Here is a 27874-nt window from a genome sequence, read left to right on the forward strand (position 1 = left end):
TTTTAGATTTTTTTTTTAATTTATAGAAATTGTATTAAACTTTATCTCAACACTCTCGATTGGTCACTATTTTTTCTTGACAAAGGGCAACTAGCACTCAGCAACAGCAAAATTTGAGGAAAATTTATATGTGGGTATGTATTTTCATAAAAAGCTGTAACACAGAAAAAAATAATAATACAGGAAATACTGGAAACATGAGATGGTCACCCTAAATATTACTATGCTTGGGTAAATAGAATAGAAGATGACATACATGGAAAGTTACTTATAGTCAGCAGAATGGCTGTTGGGGGACCATAAAAATCAGTTGTCAGCAGAACTCAAGTATACTATGTCTACTAATACTCCAGTACCTGTATGTTTATAATACATGTGGTTACAAAGCAACTTGAACTAAACAAAATGTCTAGATGCATTGAAATAAAGAGTAACTGTCAAAAAAACAATGGTGAAATCTGGTCTGGTCACAAACAAAATCAAATTGTAGATCAAATTTTCAGTCTACAAAGGCTGCTCTCACCAAGGACAGGTTATTATCTTATAAAATATAGCTTATAATATCCACAAATTCCAGAAAACCATGGCAATAACAATACAGAAGAACATTATCACAACAATATCCCAGGTAGCAAAGAATTCTGGCCCAGATTTGGCATAAAGCTGGCACACCAACCATTCATCTGGCACTGGCATTCAAAGGTTTTGTCAGAGGTGGCACTATCTTTAAGGGGGCACACAAGACTTGGGCCAGATGTAAAATGTGCATTTGGCCCAGATGTTAAACATTGATATGTGGGCCACATAAGTTTAGCCTATATTGACCCACATTTAAAATAAATGTAAATTATTTGTGAGTAAGTAAAAAATTCTACCAATCAGGTCGCTTTAAGAAAAAGTATGCCCAGAGTGCAACTAAAGTGCAATGTTTCATGGGTTTATCGATTTAATTGCAGTTGTGACACACAAACATATTTAGCCCATTTCAGGCCCAGTTATGGATTATTAACTTGGCTGAGACTTGTCCCAGATATGCTCCATGTTTGGCCCTTGTCTGGAAGTCAGACTTGGTCCAGTCATGTACTGTAATTTACTTTAGCATTTGGGTCAACAAAAAATTGTGTGGGCCAGAACTGGGCCAGAAAAAATGTTGCTTTGTGGGATTATTCGCTTTAATAACTATGTTTACCAGATGTTGAGCCATAAAAAAACATTGACAGCCAATGAGAATCAATTCACCCTTAAGCATTTACATTGCAATAGCTTACACTACAATAGAACAATACTGTGCATTGGACACTAGATTAATAAAAAAATAGTTCAGCCCAAGATTAAAGTTGTTCCATCTTTTATTTATACACATTGTTCCAAGACTATTTAACAAAATCAGAATATCTGAAAAAATGTCTTTAACCTATTTTATTGAACAAAACACACCATAGCCAGCATTGTCTTTGATATTCCTTGGAGGTTTGGAAGGACATGAGACGAGAAACAACATTCATTCTTTAAAACAGCTGAAACATTGTTTTAAAGCCGCTACCTACTGTAAATAAGTTAACAGCTGACAGTTTCTCTTACCTCTCCATAGTCGGTGGTCAGGATGAGGGTCCGGTCATCACAGCAGCTGACGGTGGATGGCAAGAGCTGCTCCTTGTCCCGAACCCACACACGAGCTCCCTACAAAACAAACAGATCATACTAAATACAGCAAACCTATTAAGAATAGCATAGCAGAAGCTTTAAAGATCTAACATAAGAAGAAACTGTAGTAACACTTTATTTTGATGGTCCATTGTAGTATTAGTAGACTGTCTGCATAATATCTGCTGATACTGCTCCTTCAAAAGACATTTAACTGACTATAAGAAACTTGGCAAGTACATGTCAACTTACACTAACCGGTCTATCAAGGTCACAAATCAATGTTCTATTAACTCAAGACACCAACTAATCCAATATAAAGTAGTACATTGGTTTCATTATTCTAAGGTTAAGCTTAACAAATTCTACCCCTCCATTTCCTCTAATTGTAATAAATGTGAATCTGCAGTCTCCTTACTTTTTTTGAGATTTTAACAGATTTGTGTGTGTTGAGCATCAGTTAAGACAATGTTAGCAACTGTTAGCTTTAATTGTGGGTAAAACTGGATAATTTAGAGCTTTTGTCAGCTAATTTCAGCTTCCGGGTTTAAAATGATTTTTGGGGCGGGATCAAAATCGACGTCGTAGCGCAAAACTGCAAGTGCAAAGATGATGCGTCGGTTTCTCATTATTATTCATAGCAGAGTTTTCTTATCCTATGAGAAGATACTGCTTCTTAATTATTCATGACTGCACATGCTTTCCAAAGGCAAGACAGACCTGCCATTACAAAGCAAGCTGTGAGACACGGACCCACGGCCCACAGTATTTAGCTTTTCATGAAGGGTCGTATGTGTTTGTTTCCATGACCCACGGGGTTCATTGCATGTTTTTCCCTGTGATCCTGTCAGGGCCGACACAGCAAAGCTGTTGTGTCCAGCAAGCATTTTTGTCGAGAGAGCAGCACGAAAATTGGAGAATGACGGACGTTGTCTTTTATCAAGAGTTCGTCCACATTTAGACACATCGCCGTGCTGCTGTGTTTGCCTAAATCCTCTAGATTACCAGCAGGGCTAATGGTTAAAATAGGCTGGGCAGGAGACCTGCTGCACTGAGTCTGCATTCAGACCAGGGGATTGAGGGAAAATACCTTCTTTATAGTGTTAACACGCTTATCTTTATAATGAAATATATTGTGGTTATCTGTATATGAAATTATGAATAACAAATGTAGGGCATTAAATTACTGTTTATTTCTTTTTATTTTCTTATTTTAACTTGGCAAACTATAAAATCATGCGTCTCCTCACAGTTTGTGTCTCATTTTGTGAGCTAACTGACAAAAACTCCCCTCCTTCTCCCCTGCTGGCCACGCCCACCCCTGGCCTTTGCTCGCGGAGCTCCAAGCCCATTATGATGCATCTTTTGAAAAAATTCTGAGATAGACCTGAACCGAAAGTGGGGGGGTGCCATGACCCTTTGATGGTCATGCCAAAACTTTTTGAGTCTTGGAGCGAAATTTTCTGATTTTTAAATTTTTTTTATTCTTGTGATCTCGCCCCTGATCTAGCAATTGCTATTTTTGGTTAGTCGGACTCACTTTGTGGGTTCAGTCATCAAATTAAAAAAGCTGTCAAATATGGAATGGTGATAACTAAAAAAATATATTCTTTGTCTATGGAAAAAGGCATCTAAAATACCTTTTTAAATCCTGGCTTTCAGAATTTTCCAGCACTTTACATTTAGAGAGACTTAGACACAATCTTTCTGATAATGTTATTGGCTTTGAAGCCACCCGGAAACCCTTTTTTAATTATCTATCAAATGCCAAGGATAACAGTTTAATTACCCTGTTATTGTCGGCAAGAATACCTTATTGCCAGTGCCCACTGGCCTAAAAATATATGTGTAACATTGTTAACCTTTGTATAACACTGGAGGAACTGATGTAATATATATTTTTTTTTAAATTCTGTCTTTTGTCCTTTTTTTGGCTTTTCTTTCCTGTCTTTATAATTGTTGTTGCTTTTTGTATTGTTCTGTGTTGCTTTAAGGTCAAAATAACAATATAATATACAAAAAAAAAACTTCCCCTAACCCCAACCCTAACCCCAATCTAACAGTCTACTTATAATCTAATGAGAGTTAGTTGGCATGTAGATGCAATATAACTTAAATTCAACAAACAAACCATGAAAATAAACTTTGACCAAAATGGGTACAGAAATGAAATATGCATGTATATGTTTACAATATTACAAGCTTCTAAAGAGGGCAAAAAAATGTAAGCAGTGAGAAGTTTCAATTGATCCAGTAGCAATCAGTGAGCTAAACCACAGCCCAACCCTTAAACCCCATCACAGTCTTTTCTTAATAGACATCATTAAAGCACCACAGCCATGCTGGCTCATAGGCATACAGTGGTGCATTTGACTGGAAAAAAGCTCCCTCCCAATGGGTTTTGTGGGTACATAGGCAGCACAGAACACTATTCATGTCAACAGCAGATGCTGTAAACCAAAGTAAAGCCCCTTTGACAGGACCAAACCCTGTATATGTCTGTGTTTTAAAAGACAGTGTTGTTTCTCATGCCAGTGTTATGAAGGGGCATTTGCTTGTAATCTCACTGCTATGATCCGGAGCTTTGAGTTGATGCCAAGGCGTTACTAAGTGGTTGCTAGGTTGTTATGGGTAGTTGCTTGCTGGCTACAAATCAGTATAGTTAACTCATAATCACTCTGAAATGTGAAAGCAAACCATAACCTTCATGCGTTCCAACAGTCTCATGTTTTAAGCTGTTCTCACACAAGCTCACAAACCTTTATGAACTTCTTTGTCCTTTAAACACAAAAGAACATTTCATCCGACGTTCATCAGAATATCTTCTACAATGCAATGATACATTGCATCAACATGCTAACTAATTATCATTGGATTATAAATAGACTGTTAGGTTGGGGTTAGGCTTAGTGTAAGTTGACATGTACTTGCAAAGTTTCTAATACTTAAATGGACCATCAAAGTAAAGTGTTTCTGTAGAAAGTTAGTGAATATGTTTGGGTAGAGATGGAGGATGAGTGACTTTACATTTCTGGGTGTACTATCCCTTTAAGCAATCACTGATTATGAAAACAGCTGCAGTGATTGAGTGGTCTAGAAAAGCTTTTGTCTAATTGTGTGGCATCCTTTTAACAAAACCGCCAACTTCCGTGTTTTCAATCGGAAGGCCGGGAATGTGGAAAAGCAGATGCAAAAACAGGAAAATACAAGTCTGGCTGCAAAGACCTATAGTCATTTCCTACTGTTTGGAACCTTAACAGTGTCGTATAGTAGGCATGAGACGATAACTGATTTCAAGGTTTACCGAAGTTTGGAAATGTCAAGGTATTAAAACCTCTAAAATTTTCTGTAAAACCGTTCCTACATTTTAACGTGTTGATTTATTTTAATTACTTAGCCTGGCATGTTTACTGTTGCAATTTTTTTTTCTTAAATGTTACTTAAAATAAAATATATTGTGTTCAATGGGGAAAATGTTGATATTTAAAAAGACAATATTTTACAGCAGTAATCACATAGTCGTGATTTTTTAATACAAGGTTATTATACAGTCAGAATCTTATAGCTGCCCAGGCCTATCGTATAGAGAACAGGTTTAATACATGTGGGTCCTGATGATCCATTGAAGCTTTTTGAATTGAAATGTTTGGTCTGTGCAAGAAACTGAATTTGTTCTACAATCTTTAACAACAGCCTCAGCAAATAGTCCTGAAGTTTGCAGACCAGAGGTTCTGAATTAAAGGTAATAATGTTTTAAATAATATTGTGCTGGTTTGCTTAAAAGATCAATTGTTTCGCTTTATAAAACTTGAATTGTCATCAAGCATTGCATCAACAGAGGCCACAGGTATTTATTAAGCTTTGCTTGAATGTTTTTGACTTTCTAAGTGCAGACAGCCATTGACTTGGATTTTATGAATCACCACAAACCAAAATTTTGCCAAAAATGCCTTTAATGTTGTGCTACAATAAAACTAGACATCTAAATTAGATGGCCTGAGAATCTGTAAGTTAATGACAAATTAAAATTTTTGGTAAAAAAAAGTCAATTCACACCAAGGGACGGTCAAGTATTAAGAACTGTTATATATCTATATTAACAGTGAAGCCAAAAACAATATAGCAAAATCACTTATCCAGTTGATAAACTGTAAAAACATTGAACAACCTATCAGAATCCCCCAGGATTTACACACCAAGTTGACAGTCAGGTATTGGGCAGCATCAGGTCATTCGTGAGCGTCTGTCAATCTAGTATGTTTGTTTGCTGTGTTCCACATGTAGCCTTTTATCAGGTTCATAACAAAGGAAGTGTACCCAATTAAGCATGTGTAACTGGCGTCAACCATCAGTAAAAGTGAGGGCTTTGATTGGCTACAAAAGAGAGGAGAACTAATCAAAAAGTGGCCACAAAATGTGACGAAACCAAGCAAACGACACAAGTCATAAAGGAACACAAAGAAGCTGCATGTAATGTTGTCGCATTTCTTAAATATTTGCAAACAATTTGGATTATCAGGGTGACACGGTGGCTCAGTGGTTGGCACTGTCACCTCTCATAGAAGGTGGCTGGTTCGAGTCCCACCTGGGTCAGTTAGCGTATGTGTGAAGTTTGCATGTTCTTGATTCTTATAAATTAGATTGCTCTAATTTGTATTGTAATGCCAAAAAGAAACCCATTACCTGATACCAATTAATATAAATAATAAACACAACCAATCTGAAATTATCTTTCCAAATGCACTAAATTAAATAAAAAATTAAACAAACAAAGATATACAAACAAAAAAAATAAAAATTGATTTCAAAATAAAACTTTTTGTTTTCCTTTTTTCAAACTCAAAAAAGTTCATTTAGAAAGGCTCCCAAATAGTCCATATAAATAGAATCGAGAAATAAATAAACCCAGTTGCAGGCCTGTGTCGGTGCTTGCGTTCGTAGTGGCATAAAACAGTTGCCCCTTCGCTCAAAGGGCAAATAAACAACAGTTCGCTCTTATCGGGGCCAGGGAATGCTCTAGAAACGGAGCTAAAGTGCATGGAGAAATAAGAGAGAGTCAGCAGGGGGTGTCGCATCCAGCGCTGCCAGGGGAGCCACTGAGATATCCTGATTTCTCAGGGCGCTATCTTGGATGTCCAGAGTCGTTGGCGATACTCAATTGCGGTCCACTGATGCGAACTCTCGAACCTCAGCATTAGCAACTAATGTTTTAGTAAACACAGTGCAACAAATAGTCTGTTGTTCCTCAAGGAGGAAATTGCTATCCTCGTAGGATCATAGACGTTGTAAGCTCTCTTCAGTTCAGTTCTCTCTTCAGTTCTCTCTTCAGTTCAGTTCAGTTCTCTCTACAATGCTCTTCTGCTCCCCTCATGTACCTTCCAGGATATTAATTTCCGGTCTACTTACAACCACTTCAATCATGGCACAACAGGTTAAATTTCCTAATTAAATATAAATATATGAATTCAAAAACAAAACATCCATTGTACAATAAACAAATAATGAAAGAAATAAAAATATTGTAACAAATAAATTAATTGACAACTGGGTTTCATTAAAATGGGTTTCATTCGCTGCTTTGTTAACAGTTTGTAAGTGTGCAGCACTAGTTTCAGTTTTCAGATACTGCCATCTGCAGGAATGGAAAGACACATCCTCTCATACATTCATTGCAGAAAGGTGTCATCTGTTTGGTGTGTTCACGAGCAGCTTATTGGTCCAGATGAGACCAGACACATCCAATGCGAGGCAATAACACAGTCGTTTTTCATCACCACTAGTTTTATAATGTTGGCTTGGTGTGTTTCAGGCGTTAAAGAGATTGCAGACAACAAAACTTCAGCATGTGCTTGCAATAAACAGAATATTAATGGCCATTGTTGTGGACGCTAATATAGCTATCATTCTTAATGTGAATGGGCCTTTAGTGTGTACGTTGTGTCAGATTCCTCACACTTACACTGACAGCCATAAATCGTCACCGCGTGGCCATTCAGATGGCCAATGGAGTGTTGAGAGAGTAGTTTGTCCAACAGCACATGAGAACTAAAGGATCAATGGGAGCGGCTTCCACCAGGAAACCCAAACCCCAAGGTCAGAGCAGAGGGATATCAATCCTCATTAACTATTAATAATGACCTGACATGTGCAACAGCACTGGGTCCCGTAGGCAGCATGTGCAGGCACACACAATATACATCCACCCTTTCCAAAACAAGCTGTATGAAGATGATCATGGACACATGATACACAGCGGAGGAGATGTGGATTATAATGAGCCCAGACACATTCAAGGTTTCAGGTGGAGGCAGCTATTAACACTGGAATTCTACAGTATAAACTACTGAATTACTATAGCTGTCATTCTGACTGTCCTCATATAAGACATCATATTCAATTCAATTCATGTTTATTTAAATAGCGCTTGTTATAATGTAGATTGTGTCAAAGAAGCTTAATATAGAAATTGTAGAAGATTGAAACTGCATCAGTCTAGTTTTTAGAGTTGAGCTCAGTTTAGTTCAGTTCACTGTGGTTTAATATTTATTGCTGAAAGTCCAAACATTGAAGAGCAAATCTATCGGCGTGCAGCTCTACAAGTCCCAACCAAGCAATCTAGTGACAACAGTGGCGAGGAACAAACTTCACCAATTGCCGAAAGTGAAGGGAAAAAAAAAACCTTGAAAGAAACCAGGCTCAGTTGGGCACGACCATTTCTCCTCTGGCCAAACTTCTTGTGCAGAGCTGCAGTCTAGGCGCCAGAGGCTGGAGTATGCTGAACGTTCATCGCGGAGAATTGCAGGTGTGAGTAGGTCACCGGCAGGTGTTCAGGCTGACCCACAGGATCAATGCAAGACTCGAATGAAACTGGTATTCAGATTCAAAGCTTCCATTGAGATATAAAAAATCGAAATAATTTCACTTTCTCAAGTAGAGAAGGCTTTTTCGCGGAACTGAATATGCTTTCTTGAAAGACATATCTAAAGTAAAGTTATGTTTTTGACAGAAGAAAATGTTTTTGATAGCAGGAAGTTGCTAGGCAACAGAGGCATGCTTAATTAAATTCACAGGGAAAAGTAGCTGACACTGAGATGCATGTGGCCATTTTGTGTTTTGTGATTTTAATACAATAAGAGAGTTAGAAGGAAATATGCACGCATATTTAGTAAAAGTCAGGGAATTACAGATATGTGTGTTTCATTTCAACAAAGTTATTAAATTGCAAAATTTAAAAACGGTCAAAATGACCGCTTCACAACAGTATGTCTCTCAAGTAACAGTTTATGTAAGATGTTCATGCTACTTAATAATAAAAATGAATAGTGACTAAAGGCTGCTCTAAAAGTTGCAAACAAATTGCACTGAAATTATCATAAATAGGGTCAAAATGGTGGTAATACTTCAGTTTGTTCCTCACAATGCTTTTGTAAAACTGTATATGATCTTGCATTTTTTTGCACACATTGTAGCGCATAAACAAATTTTTTTACTGGAGCTTTTTGTCTTTTTCAAATTCTGTCCATTTCATTAGGGAATTCATTTAATAATAGCTATTTTGGCTATGTACAGATAATTCCTTCCTCTTCCTCCTGGTTTGTTTTCCTGTGCATTGATCCTTGCCTTGTTCCTCATTTTGATTCATTGCCGCCATTGTACAACTGTTTTGCTCCGGTTTCTGACCTCTGCTGATACGACCTTGATTATTAAACTGCATTTGGATCCGCAAGTCTGCTTTCAGTATCTGCTTCATTACATTGTCGCAATTGCTCAATCATGTTTTAACCCCTGAATGTTGCTTAAGTTTTTCTAATAAAACAGATGATGATGGTGTTATGGTAAATTTTATCTCCTTTGTTATTTGTCACCATGCTTATGACATAATTTACCCTTGACTTTTCAAAGATGCCATACATAACACTAAAGACGCTTTAATACGTTACCTTAAAAAGCAAAAAAAAAAAAAAAAAAAAAACTTAAATGTATTCAGTATGATAAATCATGACCGGAAGAACCGCAAGTCGTCTGTGGCATAATAAAAGCTCTGCTGCAGTTGCCTTGTTTCAACGGTCTTCATTTCTCTGCTTCATACTACCATGATAAAAGGTTTTGAATACTAAAGCTCATCCGTATACGATTTCTGCAGGAGTCCCATAGGATGTAATAAAGACGACAACTCAGTAACTCAATAATGGCGTCATCAAACTACGCCTTTGTTTGTTGTGAACACTCTAGCAGTGAAAAATACATACTGTGCCTTTAATGCAACAATGACAACAACTTCTGAGAACTACACAAGCATGACAGTCAGAGAAGAAGCTAAAAAATTGTGCTTATTTTGATTTGGATCAATGTAAGACTGAATAAAGGATAACAGATCATTCATTAAAATGTATTGTGTGACAAATAATCAAACAGCCAGGTGTTTGAATGTCAGAACGGTAAAACATAAAAAATAGGTCGATTTGAATCATTTTTAAATGAATCAAGCACTTAACATATGCCATATTTGAAGATTAAACACTTTATCATCTCTTCTTCAGTGGGATCTACACACCCTCATGTCCTGTACCAGCAGGATCTTTTTCAAGTTTCTTTAAAAAGCCTTGCTAAATGTAGCTCTAATGCTTGGGGCCTATGGGACTGAGTTAAAAGGGCTGTAAGAAAAGAAGCAGTGGCGAGGTTAAACTGTATGCTAATGTGTTTCCCATTGTTTGATGAGTAGCAGAAGAAAGCGAATATTCGAATTTTCTTACATGTTCAATCATCACACGTGCTTGAAACTAAATAAGCATTAATGCCTGCCACAGACCTTCATTCCCCAAACACAACACAATACTTTTATTTACAGGAATGCAAATGAAGTAGCTCAAAGGTTTTATTGAGCTGAAATCGTGGATCAGATGAGAGAGATCAGCCTGGTCTGTGACTGGCACGAGAGGAAAATTACTTAAGAACAGGGCTTGGTAAAGCTCTTTCACGTGACCAGACTGAACTGATTTATGTCTAAAGCAGGGTCTGAGGGTATAAGAAGATCAGATGCCATTGTTACATAATTCTCATTTACAGCATTCAAGCTTTATGGCACATGGTGCCATTGAATTACTTATGTTTAATCTAATGGATTATAAGAAGTAAACGAAAGACCCTGTTAAGTACATTTAAACGATTCAATGTTTTTTAAGACAACAGTAGTGGATGCAAACAAATGATAAAAAGCCAGACTAAAATATGACAGCTGTAAATAGATAAATCCCTCACAATATGATGGAAAATAATCTTGAATGAATCTACGAATGAATGGATATTGTGGGGCTTGGAGTTTTAGTGATTGCTACATATAAATGATAATATGCAAAAATAATACATTAACTCCCTCGTGATGCTGTTAAGATCACCGAAATGATGCCGTGGAAGAATGAGGATTAGCTTTCCTGGAATATTCAAGGATAATCTTAATGTTTCCCTACTGAATGCACAAGTAATAAGAGTTAGTCGCTTTGGAAAAACCCACATAACATTGACTTTCAGCATGTTGCATGTCCCACGTGGTTAAAAATGATACCTCAAATCATGTGGCTCGCTGAAGGGTATGCAATTACTTTTTGCAGAGATCAGCCTGATGAATTTGCTTGGCGGATAAGAAAACCAGTAAAAAGATTTTCATCGTATTCTTGAATCTTTGAACTTGGACTAGCAAACAACCACCTAACAATTGATCTTTCAAGTCCATAGAGAGAAATACAACCAAACAGCAGATGTTCTCCACTCAAGGACACTCAAAGTCAAGAAGAACATGTGACTTTTCCCCTATGACCCCATATAAAGCCCCCATAAATTACAGTTACAAGTCATTGTGCTCAATTCTTACAAAAGCAGAAGCTTTTTTTTAAATCATGCTGATATAGCAAAAAGATACTCCTCCATAAGATCCCAACTTTCATATTTATTTTAAGGGAGAACTCAAACAAACAGATGAACTCTGAAAGTCTTATAATATCGCCTCTATGATGACAGCGTTTAAGACCAGACATGTTTCCACTGGCACTGGCAGGAAACCGCCGTATGATGTCATCGATTATGTGGTGAGGTTTACAGATTTTCCAGAAGCGAGCTCCACGATGAAGCCTAGAAAAAGACAGCAGAGTAAACCTGCTTTGTGCCCGGGGGCATATTGTATAGCCAACAGATGGTCAGATACCTCCTCCTCCTCCTTCAATTCTCTCCTCCGCTTCCCTCATTCTTCCCCCACCTTTCCATCACCTCGGCCGTCTCAAAGCAGAATGGTCATGCTCGAATCCCAGAGGGCAACAGAGCGGAAATCCCTCAACAAAGGCCAGCTGGGCAACTCTGAGGCAGGGTTTTGTCTGTCAAACTGCAGCACACGTGCAAACAAACTAACTCCCTCATATTATAAGGGATTAGACTCTGAGACCTGAATCAGCTCTTTTCAAATCAAACAATCGATTGGAGACTAACATTCTGCTCTGCTGTACATCAAATATCACTGACAACAGTGTAACACTTTTACAGTGTTTTGTGAGGTAAATCCCGCTCAAATTTCAGTAAACAACTGGCCTAGGGAACAATATTGAATTAGTTTGCTCATAGGGCATGCATCATTTGACGTTTCTTCACAATTATTTTTGTTGTTTATACACTATTGCTGTCAGCAAGTGGTAAAAAGCCTTAATATTAACACAAAAAAATGGCTTAAAATGGCAATAAACTCATTGGAAACATATATATGTATATATATTTTTCCAAATATATCAATGATTGTATTGTGAATGATGCATAAGTGCATGCTTCATTCAAAAACAAAAGGTTTTGACATTTGAATAAACCTGGATCTTTCACTATTAGGATTTCTTCAATGATTTTGAAATCAATTCTTTGCATTGCTATGAATGGAAGCCATGGCGAATAATACCTCACCTGAAAATTGATGACTTTGTCAGGACAGGACAACATTTGACCTAGATAAAATTATTCAAAAATATGGAATCTGAGGGTTCAAAAAATAAAGAAATATTGAGAAAATCACCTCTTAAGTAGTCAAAATTAAGTGCTTAGCAATGCAAATGACTAATTAAACATTTTAATTTGGCACCATGGTGGCGCAGAGGGTAGCACAATCGCCTCACAGCATGGAAGGTCACTGGTTCGAGCCCCAGCTGGGTCAGTTGGCATTTCTGTATAGAGTTTGAATGTTCTCCCCTATATATATATTATCTTTTTAAAAAAAAAATTGTTTTAATAACTAATTTCTAATAACTAATTTATTTTATCTTTGCCATGATGACAGTAAATAATATTTTACTGGATATTTTTCAAGACACTTCTATACATCTTAAAGTGACATTTAAAGGCTTAACTAGGTTAAGTAGGTTAAGTAGATAGGTTCGGGTAATTAGGCAAGTTGTTGTATAACGATGGTTTGTTCCGTAGACTATCGAAAACAAAATTAGCTTAAGGGGCTAGTATTTTCGACCTTAAAATGGTGTTTAAAAAAATAAAACTGCTTTTAATCTAGCCAAAAGAAAACAAAAAGACTTTCTCCAGAAGAAAAAATATTATCAGACATACTGTAAAAATTTCCTGAATCTGTTAAACATCATTTAAAAAGGGGGCTAATAATTCTGACTTCAAATGTATGTGAGTGTGTGCAAGAGTGTTTGTGTGTTTCCCAGTGTTGGGTTGCAGCTGGAAGGGCATCTGCTGCCTAAAACATCTGCTGGATAAGTTGGATGTTCATTTCGCTGCGGCGACCCCAGATTAATAAAGGGACTAAACCGAAAATAAAATGAATGAATGAATGAATGAACATTTTCATTTTGACCCAGACAATATTAGCTATTGCCAAAAATATATCCTTGTAAAAAAGGAGCAGATCCAGGGTGACAAATAGGACATAAAACAGTTAATGAATAAGCGTGTGTCCTATTTTTTGTCCTATTTTAAAGTATTTCTTTACTAAACAGCCTTTAAATGGCATGTAGGCATCATAGACATTGAATACAGAAACATACCTTTAGTTGCCACCTTTTATTTACGAGTGACTTAATCCATACATGTTAGTTTTTCTCAGATGTACATCACAATGTGGAAATTATGTCACTACCTTACAGTGAAACTTTAATATTAGTAAATGGCTGAGGATCACAAAAACTTTTACTGGTAACACAGAAGATCAGAAAATAGAAAACGCAGTTTAAAACGCTCCGTCACACTGAACCCTCACAAAGGGCTACTATTACCTCCCTGTGTTTAACAGTGCCAAATTTGGAGGAGATTTGCTAATTAATGAGCCTGAAACATTAATGAGACTACACAGAGCAAGGTGGCGTGTCTCTTTCTCCTTGTGGCAGGAAGCCCAAGACCAAGAGTATCGAGTGACCCAATCAACTCAACAAAAGAAAGCTAATCAAAATTAGATGTTATTTGCCAATTAGTCCCTAGCTAATTAATTTTTTCAGACCACGCTGAATTATTTGATCTAGGATGACCGATTATGCATGAGATGGAAAAAGAGCAGGGACTGTCAGCAATAGATTTACCTGTTTGAGAAGAGCTTGTATGAACTTTGCAAATATCAGACTCTTTTAGACTCTTTTACAAGGCAGCTGGTCACACTCCGTTTCAATGAGCACACTATTTAGATCGCAAACAGAAATGCTTATTTAGATTATCATAACAATACGTATACCTCCGCTGACCTCTGGCTCTCCTTCAGTGCAGCTGTGCAGATGTGAAGAGCTCTTCACAATACTGTTGAAGTGTAAACCAATACTGGCTGACTTTAGACCCCAAAATCACACATAAACACACACATACATACAGACAACTCTACAAGACTATAATCCAACATATGAATGTAAGCATTAATTGCACATCCACTAATAACTAATTAAGGGGTGAGGTTTTAAAAATCCTACATGTTCATATGAATGGAATGGTATGAATTCGAACAAATTAGGCACTTTTTCATGAATGTATCAAATAGTTACGACTTCTCATGTGCTGGGGCGGACTGGGACTAAAAATCAGCCCTGGCATTGTAGCCACACCAGCCCACATTACCACACCAACACAGCCCCACCCACGGACACGCACATATACTACTTATATTGGTGTACAGATGGTAACATCATATAAGTAGTACCATATTTAAGAAATATTTACACATTTGATGTATGTGACTGGAACAAAAACAACCCATTTATATATGCAATCATGTCATTCATTTTTTTTTTCGGCTTAGTCCCTTTAGAACCACCAACTTATCCATCATATGTTTTACACAGCGGATGCCCTCAAAGCTGCAACCCATTACTGGTATAACCAATTCCCAATTGGACTACCCAATTCACCTATAGCATGTGTTTGGACTTGTGAAGGAAACCAGAAGGTAACCCAGGTAATCTAGAACATGCAAACTCCACACAGAAACACCAACTGACCCAGCTGAGGGAACCAGCGACCTTATTGCTGTCTGGCGACAGCGCTACCTACTGCGCCACTGCTCTGCCCCCTTTAGAGACTAGTTCAGTTAATTTTATGTATTTGGCATTGTCTTGACTGCCTTTCCCTTTTTATGGTCCATCTCTGACAATTTGTTGCACTTACTGTGTGTTGGACATTCTTGGCAGATCTTGATTACGTCTGCGTAACCTCTGATTGGGCCCATACCAAAGGCCCATCTCGAAACCAGCCGGTCGTTGCCGATTGGGCCAATGCTTAAAATTGATTAATATTCTTACTATCATCATCATCATAATATTCACATCTTGCAAGAGATAAAAGCTGCTTACATGTAAAAAAAACAATACATATGAAAAAAAAAAATTTAAAAATAGCTGACCGGCCCACATTTAAAAAATGGTCCAGCCCTTCTGGCATTTGCCAGAATTGCCAGATGGCCAGTCCGCCCCTGCTCATGTGATCAGGTTGTATCATTTTAATGAATAATTTTAGACAAGACATTTTTTGTTTATCTAGGATTGTGTAGAGTCATTAGAAGCTCCGTTATGTTGAAATAGCTGCTGACCACACACAGGCTTACAGTCTTTCAGCTCTGCATATGTCATTTGAATAGCGTTGACATAACCTGAGGATTAAGTCAGGACAGTCAACAACTGACTAGACGGTTTCTGAGGTCATAGTGAGTTTATCAAATTTTTAAATATTTTGTTTTGTTTACCTTTTTTAGATCAAAATAGACCCAAAAAAAACTAAAAAAAAAACTTTTATATATATATATATATATATATATATATATATATATATATATATATATATATATATATATATATATATATATATATATATATTTATACAACAGTTCTGTCTGGTTCTCAAACCTGATTGGCTGATAGCCATGCGATATTCTGCAATATCAGAACTCCTACAGCCTCTTTACCCTTTGTGTATTACTACGCCCACTTACAGCCAGCAAAAAGCAGACACTACAGATCTAAAGTTTGAAAGATGCACGCTCAACTGTTTAACTGTCAGCTTATAATTTGTATCCGGAAGAAAGTAGTTCCTCATACAAAAGAGTTTTTGAGACTCTCCATGTTTGATTTAGTTTTTATATACACAATTATGCCATCAAACTGTTGCATAAACGCAATATCACACTCGTAGCAGTAAGATATGGCTGTATATCGGCACTGGTGGGGGCACTAAGGCACATATATATATATATATATGTATGTGTGTGTGTGTGTGTGTGTGTGTGTGTGTGTGTGCGTGTGTGTGTGTGTGTGTGTGTGTGTGTAAGAAAATAAAAAGTTTATGTAAAATTCTATATTTCTCATTTAAATGGAAGGTTTTCGTTAGTGCATAGGGTTACAAAGGTTTTCAGCCCTAAAATAACAATGCCAGTGTCTCGCGACCCCCATATTTCTTGAAGTTGGTTATAAATATACAAATGTTGCACAAACAACAAAAGCCCTATATAAACAGGAGCATACTGACAACACAAAAAAGACAAAAAACAAAAAAGTTGAACAGTCTAACAATATATCATTTTTATAGTCATTTATTACTTTGTTTAATTTAAAAGTCTATTCTTGGTTTAATTTTGGAGATCACCACTTAGAGATCATTCTTAATGTTCAGTTGTGGCCTTATTTATTCTTTTATATTTCATTGCCATAAACATGTCAAAAATGTTAACCTGGTGCTATAAAATCAATCTGTTGCATCTGACACTATTGCTGGGGTGTTAATCTAATGTAAATACACCAATCCTATGAAAAAAATAATAATTGAAAGACTGACTGATGGCTTTTTATTTGCATGTTGTTGTTTTTTAATGTAACTATTAACTACCGTTTTTATCTTCTGTGGTTTATAGATAAAATATGATAACTCTAATAGTTTAAGAAAACTTATTTGACTTATAGAAATCACCAAGGGACTCCCTGATATTGTCCCATGACTCCCACTTTGGGAACCACTGCCTTGTAGCACTAGAAGTGTAACACTAATTAATATATAATTATATGTAACTGGACAGTTATCAATTCAATGTTTCTTGCAAACTGGATTTTAATAATACATTTCAAAACAGTTATTATTTTTTTATATTATTATATATTTATATATTATTATTATTATTATATATTTGGTGTCAGACTTCTAGTGCTCTAAGGAAAACCACTAATTTAAATGAGAAATACAGAATTCTGCATATACTACTAATTAGAAGATGTTTTATTAAAATCTTATTTAAAAAATAAGTTTTGTGTTTCCCAAGCCAAAATTTAATTCACAAAAAAATACAGTAAAACAGTAATATTGTGAAATATTCAATAAAATACTGATTCATGAAATGTAATATGTATAACTTTTACTAGGGGCGTCATGGTCGCCTCACAGCAAGAAGGTTGCTGGTTCGAGCATCGACTGGGTCAGTTGGCATTTCTGTGTGGATGTTCTCCCTCTGTTCGCGTGGGTTTCCTCCAGGTGCTCCGGTTTCCCCCACAGTCCAAAGACAGCTAAACTAGCCGTAGTGTATGTGTGTGAATGCAAGAGTGTATAGGTGTTTCCCAGTGTTGGATTGCAGCTGAAAGGGCATCTTCTGCGTAAAACATATGTTGGATAAGTTGGCGGTTTATTCCGCTTTGGCGACCACAGATTAATAAAGGGACTAAGCCAAAAAGAAAATGAAATTAAATAAAAAAAATAACTTTCACTATTACCCCAGAGTCACACGATCATTATAAATCATTATAAAATGCCTATTTGCTGCTCAAAATCTTTTCTGATTCCTTTCACATAACTAAAATTATTAGTAACAATAATATTTTTAAAATTACACACTTTTCATCCCTTTTTATGTATATAGTTTAGATGTGTAGCATTTCAACTGACAAAATAATTTTTGTATTTGTTTTAAAAATATATTTTTACATTTTTACAAGCCTATATTAAGACATAAAACAATAATATAGACATTAAATAAGACAATATAGCAAAATACTAATACAGAAAACAGAATATCAGAAAATGAATGGGTTTCAGATGGCCCTAAATATTCAGTAGACGTAGAAAACATTGGATAATAAAATATGATATAATATAAATAGATATTGTATCAAATGACAAACAAAAAAATGATGAAATATTAGAATATTAAAAAATATCTCGCTCAGCCTCATCTCTAATCATGTGCAACAGTCCATCTCTGCATTCCATTGCAATGACAAGAGCAATCAAGTGTGAGGGGGAAACTGTACCTTAGGATGCCTACTGTATGTCACCCTCCACCGCCAAGTGAAATCAAGACAGCTCTCTGCTACCTCGTGTCCTCAGCCTCCCCAGACCTCCATAACCCCACACAAACCAATAAGACGTCTCCTCACCTCAAAATCTGGGTCACAAGGCAAATGGATATTCGGGTAGGTGCTGCTCAAATATTCAAAAAATATTGTGGAAATAATGTGTAAGAATCGTCCTGACGTCATGGCCGAGCGATACATTTCCAACATTAACAATTCACAACATGTAAATTCACAGCTAGAATTGACAGTAGAGAACGAGGCGGAGAAGGGGCAGTGTTTTGTAAAGGATCAGATAAACAGCCTTGACGCTCCGTCACCGGGCTGACAGTGGTATGAATAAATTATGGAAGGTGCAGCTGATCAGAAATTAGCTAATGGAGAGATCGCGGCCCCGGGGGAAGGACACTTCCCAGACTTCCCCCAGACCAGACAATAGAGACAGTGTGTGCTATTAGCATTGAGAGATGCTGACACTTAATGGTATTAACCTTTCAACTGAGATGCTTCACTGATTTGCATGAAGCATAGCCTGGAGTCTGTGATTAATGCTCGTGGCAGGTTGCAAATTACTCTGGATGAATGAAACTTGTGGATCAATGCTTTTGTATTAGTGATATAGCTTTGTTCACAAAGCAGAAATATTACATGACATAGATAATCATGTGTATAACAATGGTTGTAGACACAGTCAACTGCCTCTGCAGTGTTTATAGAGAGACTTTGACCTTTTTTAATAAGGTTGATGGCTTACATTTAGCACCCTATAGAAATTGTCACAAATGAGGCATCTATGAATCTACATCTACGGTGTTGCAAGTTAGAAAGCCGAAAATGAAATAACATTGAGCTTGTGTGTTAAAGAGATACAAATGATCTCATCGTTTACTTTCCCTTATGTGTTTTAAGCCTTTATGAGTTTCTTTCTTCTGTTGAACACAAAGGAATACATTTTAAGACTTCTAGCTGTTAGAATCCACATAGTTCCATAGTAGGGAAATAAAATACTGTGGAAGTCAATGGGCACCATTTTTGTTTCTTTAAAATAGCTTATTTTGTGTTTGGCAAAAGTAAGAAACTGAAGGTTTAGAAGTGTAGGGTGAGTAAATGAGGACAGAGATTTAGTTTTTGTGTGAGCTATCCCTTTAACCACAGACTGTAAAAAATGCTGGGTTCCTTTTTCTTCATGTTGTCCCAACACAAATCGATTATGTTAACTTCATTGTTTTTAGAAATTTGAGTTGCTTGAACATAAAAAAATTAAGTTATCTCCCTAAAAATCTTAAGAACTGTGTTGATTCAGCTCATTATAAATAGTTTTCAATATTTTTGGAGTGTATGCTTCAGGCATTTAACAAAAACACTGTTACAAAAAACCATTGACTTTCAGTCAGACTTCTAGTGCTCTAAGGAAAACCAATAATTTAAATGAGAAATACAGAATTGTGCATATACTACTAGTTAAAGAATGTTTCATTATAATTTTATTTTAAAAATAGGTTTTGTGTTTCCCAAGCCAAAATTTAATTCACAAAAAAAATAAAGTAAAACGGTAATATTGTGGAATATTCAATAAAATACTGATTCATCAAATGTAATATGTATAACTTTCACTAGGGTCACCTCACAGCAAGAAGGTTCTCAACAATTGTGTTGATTCAGCTCATTATAAATAGGTTTTAAAATTTTTGGAGTGTATGCTTCAGGCATTTAACAAAAACACTGTTACAAAAAAAACATTTACTTTCATAAGTGCTTAACTGGAAGTGCTAAATTGTAGAATGCATTTCTGGGTTCCAGACTACAGAAAAAACAATCATGGCTTTACTGTACCACAGACTATTCACCTTGTTTCTCGAATATGAGCGGGCACAGCCTTTTTGGCTCGAGACTTTCAGTCTCATTTACTTTTGTTCATTTTTAGTTATGTTTCTTGATGTTGCAAACTGAAGTTTGCTAATTATGTTATTCTTCTTTCTCTTTATTTTCAAGAACACACTTGTTTATGAAGCAAGTAGTTTGACCACTTTCTTCGGTTTTTAGTCCTAGTCATTTCTCCCATAGGCGACTGAATTGGAAGTTCTAATACAATCGCAAAAAACGAGCGAACTTCCACTATGAAGAATAAGGTCAATAGACAAGGATGAAACTTTCCAGTCTGCATGTGTCAAGCACCAGCATTTATGACTAGGTGGTGAGAATTAGCTGGATGTTGAACACATTGTGCACAAACAACTGCCATAAATCTCAGTCAAAAGCAAAGCTAAGAGTATTCTCACAAAAACGCATAGTATTTCATAAACAGATCAAGCATCTTTATCTCACCACAAACAGAAAGCCCATGGCCACATTCATAAAAAATGGGAGGAAAAAAGGGAGAGATTAATATTACTGATGGAAGCCCTTTCAGTGGTAATATTTAACAAAGACCATTCATTCATTTGCTTTTCGGATTAGTCTCTTTATTAATCTGAGGTCGCCATAGCGGAATGAACCACCAACTTATCCAGAATATGTTTTACGCAGCGGATCCCCTTCCAGCTGCAACCCATCTCTGTGGGTAACATCCATACACAATCATTCACACTCATACACTACGGACAATTTAGCCTACCCAATTTAACTGTACCGCATGTCTTTGGACTGTGGGGGAAACCGGAGCATGCGGAAGAAACCCACGTAAACGCAGGGAGAACATGCAAACTCTACACAGAAACACCAACTGACCTAGCCGAGGCTCGAACCAGCGACCTTCTTGCTGTGAGGCGAAAGCACTACCTACTGCGCCACTGCATCGCCTGCTTAGATATAATTAACTTAAAAAATAAATAAAGATCTCTTATTTAAAAAGGCACATAAGAGAAGCAACCAAAACATATCTGTAAGGAAAAAAACAGAATCATTGGAGACATAAAAAAATCATTTTGGAGATCTTTGGCAAAGATGTCATCTCAGTGAATTCCACAGTATCTCTGTAAGATGTGTATTGTGCTCTTTAACAGACAAAGCAGTTGTCACACAGAACTCCCTAACAGAAAAAAACGGCCATGTTTACAACTATAAAAACAAGTGCTTATCATGATCAACTAAATGATTTTTCAAAAGTATGCAATGTTCACAGAATATCTCTTGAAAATATGTACAAGAAGTGCTTAAAATTTACTCCATAGAGTATTTGGTACCTATTACCAAACAGGTTGGTAATAAGTAAAGCTGCTGTTTGTGGTGTTGCTTAAAGATCCTTTGCTGAGATTTGAGAGATTGAATGTATTATATTTCAGCTAATTATATTATATTATATAATAATAATATGTATATTATTGTCAATCATCACCTTATTTATCCCTTCATTGTTTCATTAACTTGAGTAACTTTAACTCAATTTAAAGAGGGACCAAATACTATCTAAACTAAGTAGATTTTACTGTGTGTGTAAATAAAATACTGGTATCTGTAAATATTTTTTCAGGGTATCTGCAAATTTCTAAGAGTTATATTTAAGACTTTTTAGAGCCTTTTTAATACCACATAGAATGAAATTTAAGACTAAACTAATTGTATAATTTTATTGTACCAAATTAGCAAAAAAGCACACTACTTTATTACCCACCAGGCGTTTATTTTATTGGTTTCCGACTATTTTTCTCTGGATGACAAACAGATATAGATTTCAAAATAATAAAAAAAAAAACAACAACATTTTCTTAATGGGGTCGGTTCGATTGCACTTTTAAGACCTTTGATACGCGGATGTAAGACATTTTAGAATCCATTAAAGTATTTTCTTTAAACTATGAAAAAACTTCAGGCATGAGTGGATACCCTGTTTTCACAACCCTAAACATAAACAAAATTAACAGTGATTGGACGCAGTAGATGAAGGTTGTACAACCCTTGATTGTCCGGCTACATGAGAGACTATAATACCGCTTATTCAGTCAGATTACTGTTATCTTGCTGATTCCTTTTAATGTGGGAAGCCAGAATTACAATAAATGTTGACTAAATATTCAAAGGCTTTAATCCTGCAGCGTCAAAAACTAGCTATATGATGATGGTGCAATTTATTTTTGCCACCTGGTGTTCTGCTTGAAAAAACGAAAGTATTCCTTAGGATTATAGGGCCACATAGTCGAGAAATGTATATCCCTGATGGAGAAGTTGGATGGGACTCTAAAAGCTTAAGATATATTTGCTTTACTACATTCCATAATGCACAAAGCCAGCTTGCTGATCACCTAATGCTGTCTATAACAAAATAAAACACCATTTACAGACATTAAGTCACTTAAAAACAAATTAATTATAGTTATTTCTATGTGGTACGTTTCTCTAAGACACTCAATTGGGGTTATATTCTTAAGTGTGGTTGAGGTTTAATTGGATGGTAAGATCAGAAACTAGTTTTTAACCTATGACTGTATTCCGCAATATGTCACAGACGTTGCTCTATAATATCTTAATCACAGGGAAAGACTAGAACTAAAATAAGACACTCACCATCTGGGCTGAATAAACAATTTTGTGTTTATTTTTTTATGGATCTCTTGGTTTCAGGTTAGTGAGGCTTATGGATATTATTTTCCCTTAATTTTTGACATTCTGTCATTAGGTATTCGCCCTTATGTTGTCCCTGACCCCTATGACTCTTTGTGCAAGTTGATTGCAAAAAAAAAAAAAAAACTGTATTTCTATATTTTTTGTTCCTATTTCTTCAAAATATTCAGAAAAACATTGTTACACATGAGTGACTACATTCATGTTTTGTTAAAATTACACAATCACAATATCCGATAAACAGATTTAATTAAGGGAAAGTTATTTTTAGATATAAACACTGATCAATCCACATACATTGAGCACATCACATACAGTAGAGAAAATAGGTATTGAACACGTCACCATTTTTCTTAAAAACATATCATTATAGGTGCTGTTGACTTCAAATTTTCACTGGATGTTGAAAACAATCAAATAAATCCATATACTGTATGCAAAGAAAACAAATCTGATTAGTTTACAAATAAAATTATGTGTACTAAAATGAAATGATGCAGGGAAAGTGTTGTACACATGAAGAAAGGGAGATGTAAAAAGGAAGTGAAAGCCCAGACAACAGCTGAAATCTCTCAGAAGTTATTCAAAAACGCTCTGAACATGAGGTGTTCAATGCTTATTTTCCACGCTGTATATTTCACTAGAAGCTCAAGCATACAAAATAGTTTTAAGACTAGCAAGTTAGCAACAACATAAATATCTCATAACCTTAGCCTAAACATATCCATCATTCAGCTAAGTTCAGTTCAGGATACATGTGGAGTGCCAAAATTAACATACAGTAATAGTCAAGCAATATTTTCTGTAAAATACAATTGAAATCGTTGTGAGGTCAAAGCAGGTTTGACATTAAACAAGCTTAAATTGAAAGGTAATATTGCATTGCAGCTGTTCAACTGCTTAATCTGCTTATAAGTCAACGACCTAACACTTTATTTATTAAAACGAGAAGAGTAAAATAATCAGCCATTGTCTAACAATAAATAAGAACCTATAACAAAAATAACAATATGTGATCCTGAACCCGAACACCAGTGTCATTTATTTAATTGTGATCTGGAAGTTTAATAAATGATGTAAAATAAAAAATATACATTTTGAACCAACTTTAAAAATGCTGTCATTTGTTGCAGCTAAAAATTTTAGTTTTTCTTAAAATAATAATTTAACTTTGGTTCAAACTATAAAATTTAATTTAATTTAAATAGACTTGAGCGGTAATATGGTATACCGCAGGATCTAAAAATAGCAATGGTATCAGTTTTATACAGTTGAAGTCAGAAAAAAAAATCTAAAGGGGGCTAATAATTCTGACTTCAACTGTACCATTATAAAAAAAAACAATACACTTATATAGAAGACAAGTATTAAATAATAAACATAATTTGTTTAATGCCTAAAAATGCATATTCATGGTTGTTATCAAGGAACAGTGTGGAGGAGAAGAAGAGAGGAGGGGAAAGATGGCGAGTCGCGCACCAAGTGACCTGATCTCAAAAAAGAACACAACCTCTGCAGTTTTTGCAGTATTTCGGGTTTTGACCTAACGAGAACAGAGAGATGATGAATACGAACGAGGCAATTTGATAATTGTGCAACAAAAAGGTGACCACGAGAGATAGAAATACCTCAAACCTAAGGTTGCATATAGAGAATTCAGTTTCTGAATGGTTTAGGCACAATCCAACAGTTTGGTGACGCTGTCTGAGCCTTACGCATCATTTTTTTTAAATTATGCACGGTAATACCGTATACTTAGGTAAAATAGAGAGGAGATTTAATGGTATCAAAAGTTGCATACAAACCTAAATCTAAATCATAAATATTTATTGTGATCAAGACAAAAATGACATTCACACAAAGTAAAAATATTGTTTAATACAGAGACATGAATATATCTTTTACTTTTTTCAGTTTACTGAGGGGGTTCGTATTTTACTTTAATTCAAATTAAGTAAAGCAGGTAATCAGAAGCCATCAGTTTTCATTTAATCCAAATGACTAGCAATTCACCTAGTATCTCTGAACATATCTCCATCCACACTACGCCACCAAAAACTTTTATCACATGACTCTGGGCATGCGCGTTCTAGTATAAACAGAACGCATGCGTCTCGCTCAGCATTTTGTTATTGTTAGTCAACAAACGCCGGTTGAACATTAAACGTGATGGCAAAGAAAGCAAGAGAGGTATTTTTGTGGACAGACGACGAGGTCGAGTTGTTACTAAACGTAACAAATGAATCACTGCACAATGGCGCCTAAAACAGACAATAGTGCAAACAACGCTCCCATTTCTGTGCCCATGTTGTTGTTTACAGTACTGTCTTCCAGTAGCGTTAAAGCCATGTGTTATAGTCATGTGATAGGGACTTGACGAATAAGGGAAGGATACGCAATGACACAAAAGTCCCAATCAGGTAGCGAATCTCACCAGTCCCGCCTCCGTTTTCAGATGTCTCCGTTTTTCCTCATCCACACTGAAACGGAGCAGCAGCATTTTAGAATGAAAACGGCCTCTCCAGCGTTTTCAAAGCGCTCCGTTTTCGGCGCTCGAGAACTCCGGCGTAGTGTGGACGGATGGCGTAACCGTAGCAAAACTTATGCGTTTTAAAACTAAAAGCATTAGTGTAAACGGGGCCTAAGTTACGTGTAATAAAATGAAATGACGCAGAGAAAAACTATTGAACACATGAAGAAAGGGAGGTGTAGAAAGGCAGCGAAAGCCCAGACAGCAGCTGAAATCTGTCAGCAGTACTTCAGCAACCCTTTGCCCTTCCTCAATGTTAACTAATATTAGCTGCTTTAGTTTAACATCTTCATTAGCAGGATGATAAAGACGAAACCAGGGTGCACATTTCAGCAAGACAATGATCCCAAACACAGCCAAGGAAACTCTCAAATGCTTTCAGAGAAAGAAAATCAAGCTCTAGAATTGCCCAGCCAATCACCTGACTTGAATCCAATATAAAATACAAATTTAAGATCAGATTTGATAGATGAGAGCCACAGACAAGGCCCCCTGTGTGTCATCTCATTATTATTACACATAACTATTTTTTTACACGTAACATTTCTTTTGTTTTGTTTTGTTTTATTTTTAAGTTTGTATCTTTGGGTTTTTATCAAAACCTGGTTCAATGCCATGTCAACAGCTCCTTTAGAAATATTATTCCCAGGAAAAACATGATGAATTTAATGCTTATTTTTACTGCTGTATTTACAGATAAAAACGTAAAAAAAATCTTCATTTATCATGATCTTTACTTTGTATTCTAATAATTTTTGTCATAAAAGAAAAATCTACCTTAAAATCTGCCAAAAACATAAGACCAAATGTTTTCCAGGATCACATACAGTACAAATTAAATATCCTATATTACAGTATTACCTGTATTATAAGATAACCTGTATTTAAAGTGAAAATAGGACCTTCTACGACCCCACTGGGAATCCTTCTGAGGGTTTAGTTAGGGGTTCATCTCTTGTGAACAGATTACAGCACAAGAACTGATTGTGTTAATCAGAGCCTTTAAAGCCTGTCTGCAACACCCGTCTGCTCTCAGTGCCCCGAGCAACAGCCGCTGACAGAGGCACATAAATAATGCTCTACCAACACCACAACCACAGGAAGGATGGGAAGGTACAGATATTATGAAAAAGGTGGGTCTACCTGACTAATTTATGGGCCCCGAGAGAGTGATAACTGCACAGATGCTCAAAACATTCATGTATCTTGACTGCAAGAAATGATTTTTATACTAGTTTCTGTCTTGTTTCTAGTCTGAATATTGAAAAACTCAGAAATTAAGTGGTGTTTTCTAAACAACAAAAAAAATCTAGTTTCGTTTTCCGAAATAATAACCAAAAATTTAATTATTAATCTTATTTTTATAAATATTATAAATTATTAATTTTTCCCCTAAAACGAGTAAAATAATCTTGTTTTCAGTATTAAATAAGATTGTTTTACTTGCCCCAGTAAGTGTTTCTTACTGAAAGATTGTTTTCAAGTCACGAGTTTCCTTAATATAGGTTGTAACAGATCATATGTTTCATCATGAGCACACACTCACATGTCTAAAGCAGCAGAAAGTGAACTTATATGCACATCAAAGGTGGAGAAAATCTGTTAAATATAGTTTTGAGACTCAGTTCTTTAAGGAAATTAAAGCATGCCAAGCTCAAAGTGAGCATCTAATCTTCAGTTGGATGACCAAAAAGAAAGTTAACTCAATGTTGTTAGTTTTTTGAATTAGCATAATGATTCATTTTTAAAATGAAAGTAAAATCCACATTAAAAGTAAACCAGCACAAATGATATTAGCCAAAATATCTCTCAACCAGACAACCTTTAACCAGTCCTCTATAGCTGCCTGATTGGTGCATTGGCACAAATTGGCAACTCCTTCCACATAATTTGCCCTTTAGGCAAAACAAAAGCCTTTCAGTAGCTCAATTTGGTGTGGGTGGCGAGGGTCCACAGCCGCTGTACCTCAGCAGGGGGTAAGACCGGCGGCAGATGGAGATAGAACAGACTGCAGCGGTACAGTATTAAAGAAATGAAGGGGGAAGGGGCGCAGTACACACGGGACTGAAAGGAGATGAACATGCAAACCCTTTACAAGATACTAAAGTCCCCCACACTGCTGTATAGCCTAAACTGTGTGGTTCAATTGAACAAAACAATTATTTAGCTTTCAATGTATACATATTGAGCCAAATATGAACATATACTTTATTATGTCTGATTGCAAAAAAAAAAAAAAATGTAAAAATAGCAAGGAGGCTTACTGTATATAGTATATCTCAAAATTTCAGTCACACTTTATTTTGATGGTCTGTTTTAAATGAATTAAGTTACATTGCCAGCTAATTCTCATTAG

The 27874-nt window shown here is 36.0% G+C and overlaps 2 protein-coding genes across 4 annotated transcripts in view; both read right to left on the bottom strand.

The window, feature by feature from the left end:
- LOC141376079 (uncharacterized) overlaps positions 1–27874 on the bottom strand; it is a 996984-nt gene that overhangs the window by 418041 nt on the left and 551069 nt on the right. The gene's annotated exons all lie outside the window — the stretch shown is intronic.
- Positions 1–27874, bottom strand: part of myo10l3 (myosin X, like 3) — a 157177-nt gene that overhangs the window by 121770 nt on the left and 7533 nt on the right. For all 3 annotated transcript variants that reach the window (XM_087267542.1, XM_087267541.1, XM_087267540.1), the window contains exon 2: positions 1582–1680. In XM_087267542.1, the coding sequence (XP_087123668.1) occupies positions 1582–1680 (99 nt within the window). The remainder of the gene's footprint in view (positions 1–1581; positions 1681–27874) is intronic.

Source organism: Danio rerio, chromosome 9 (assembly GCF_052040795.2).
Source record: "Danio rerio strain M-AB ecotype USA chromosome 9, GRCz13ab, whole genome shotgun sequence".
NCBI classification, from domain to species: Eukaryota; Metazoa; Chordata; class Actinopteri; order Cypriniformes; family Danionidae; genus Danio; species Danio rerio.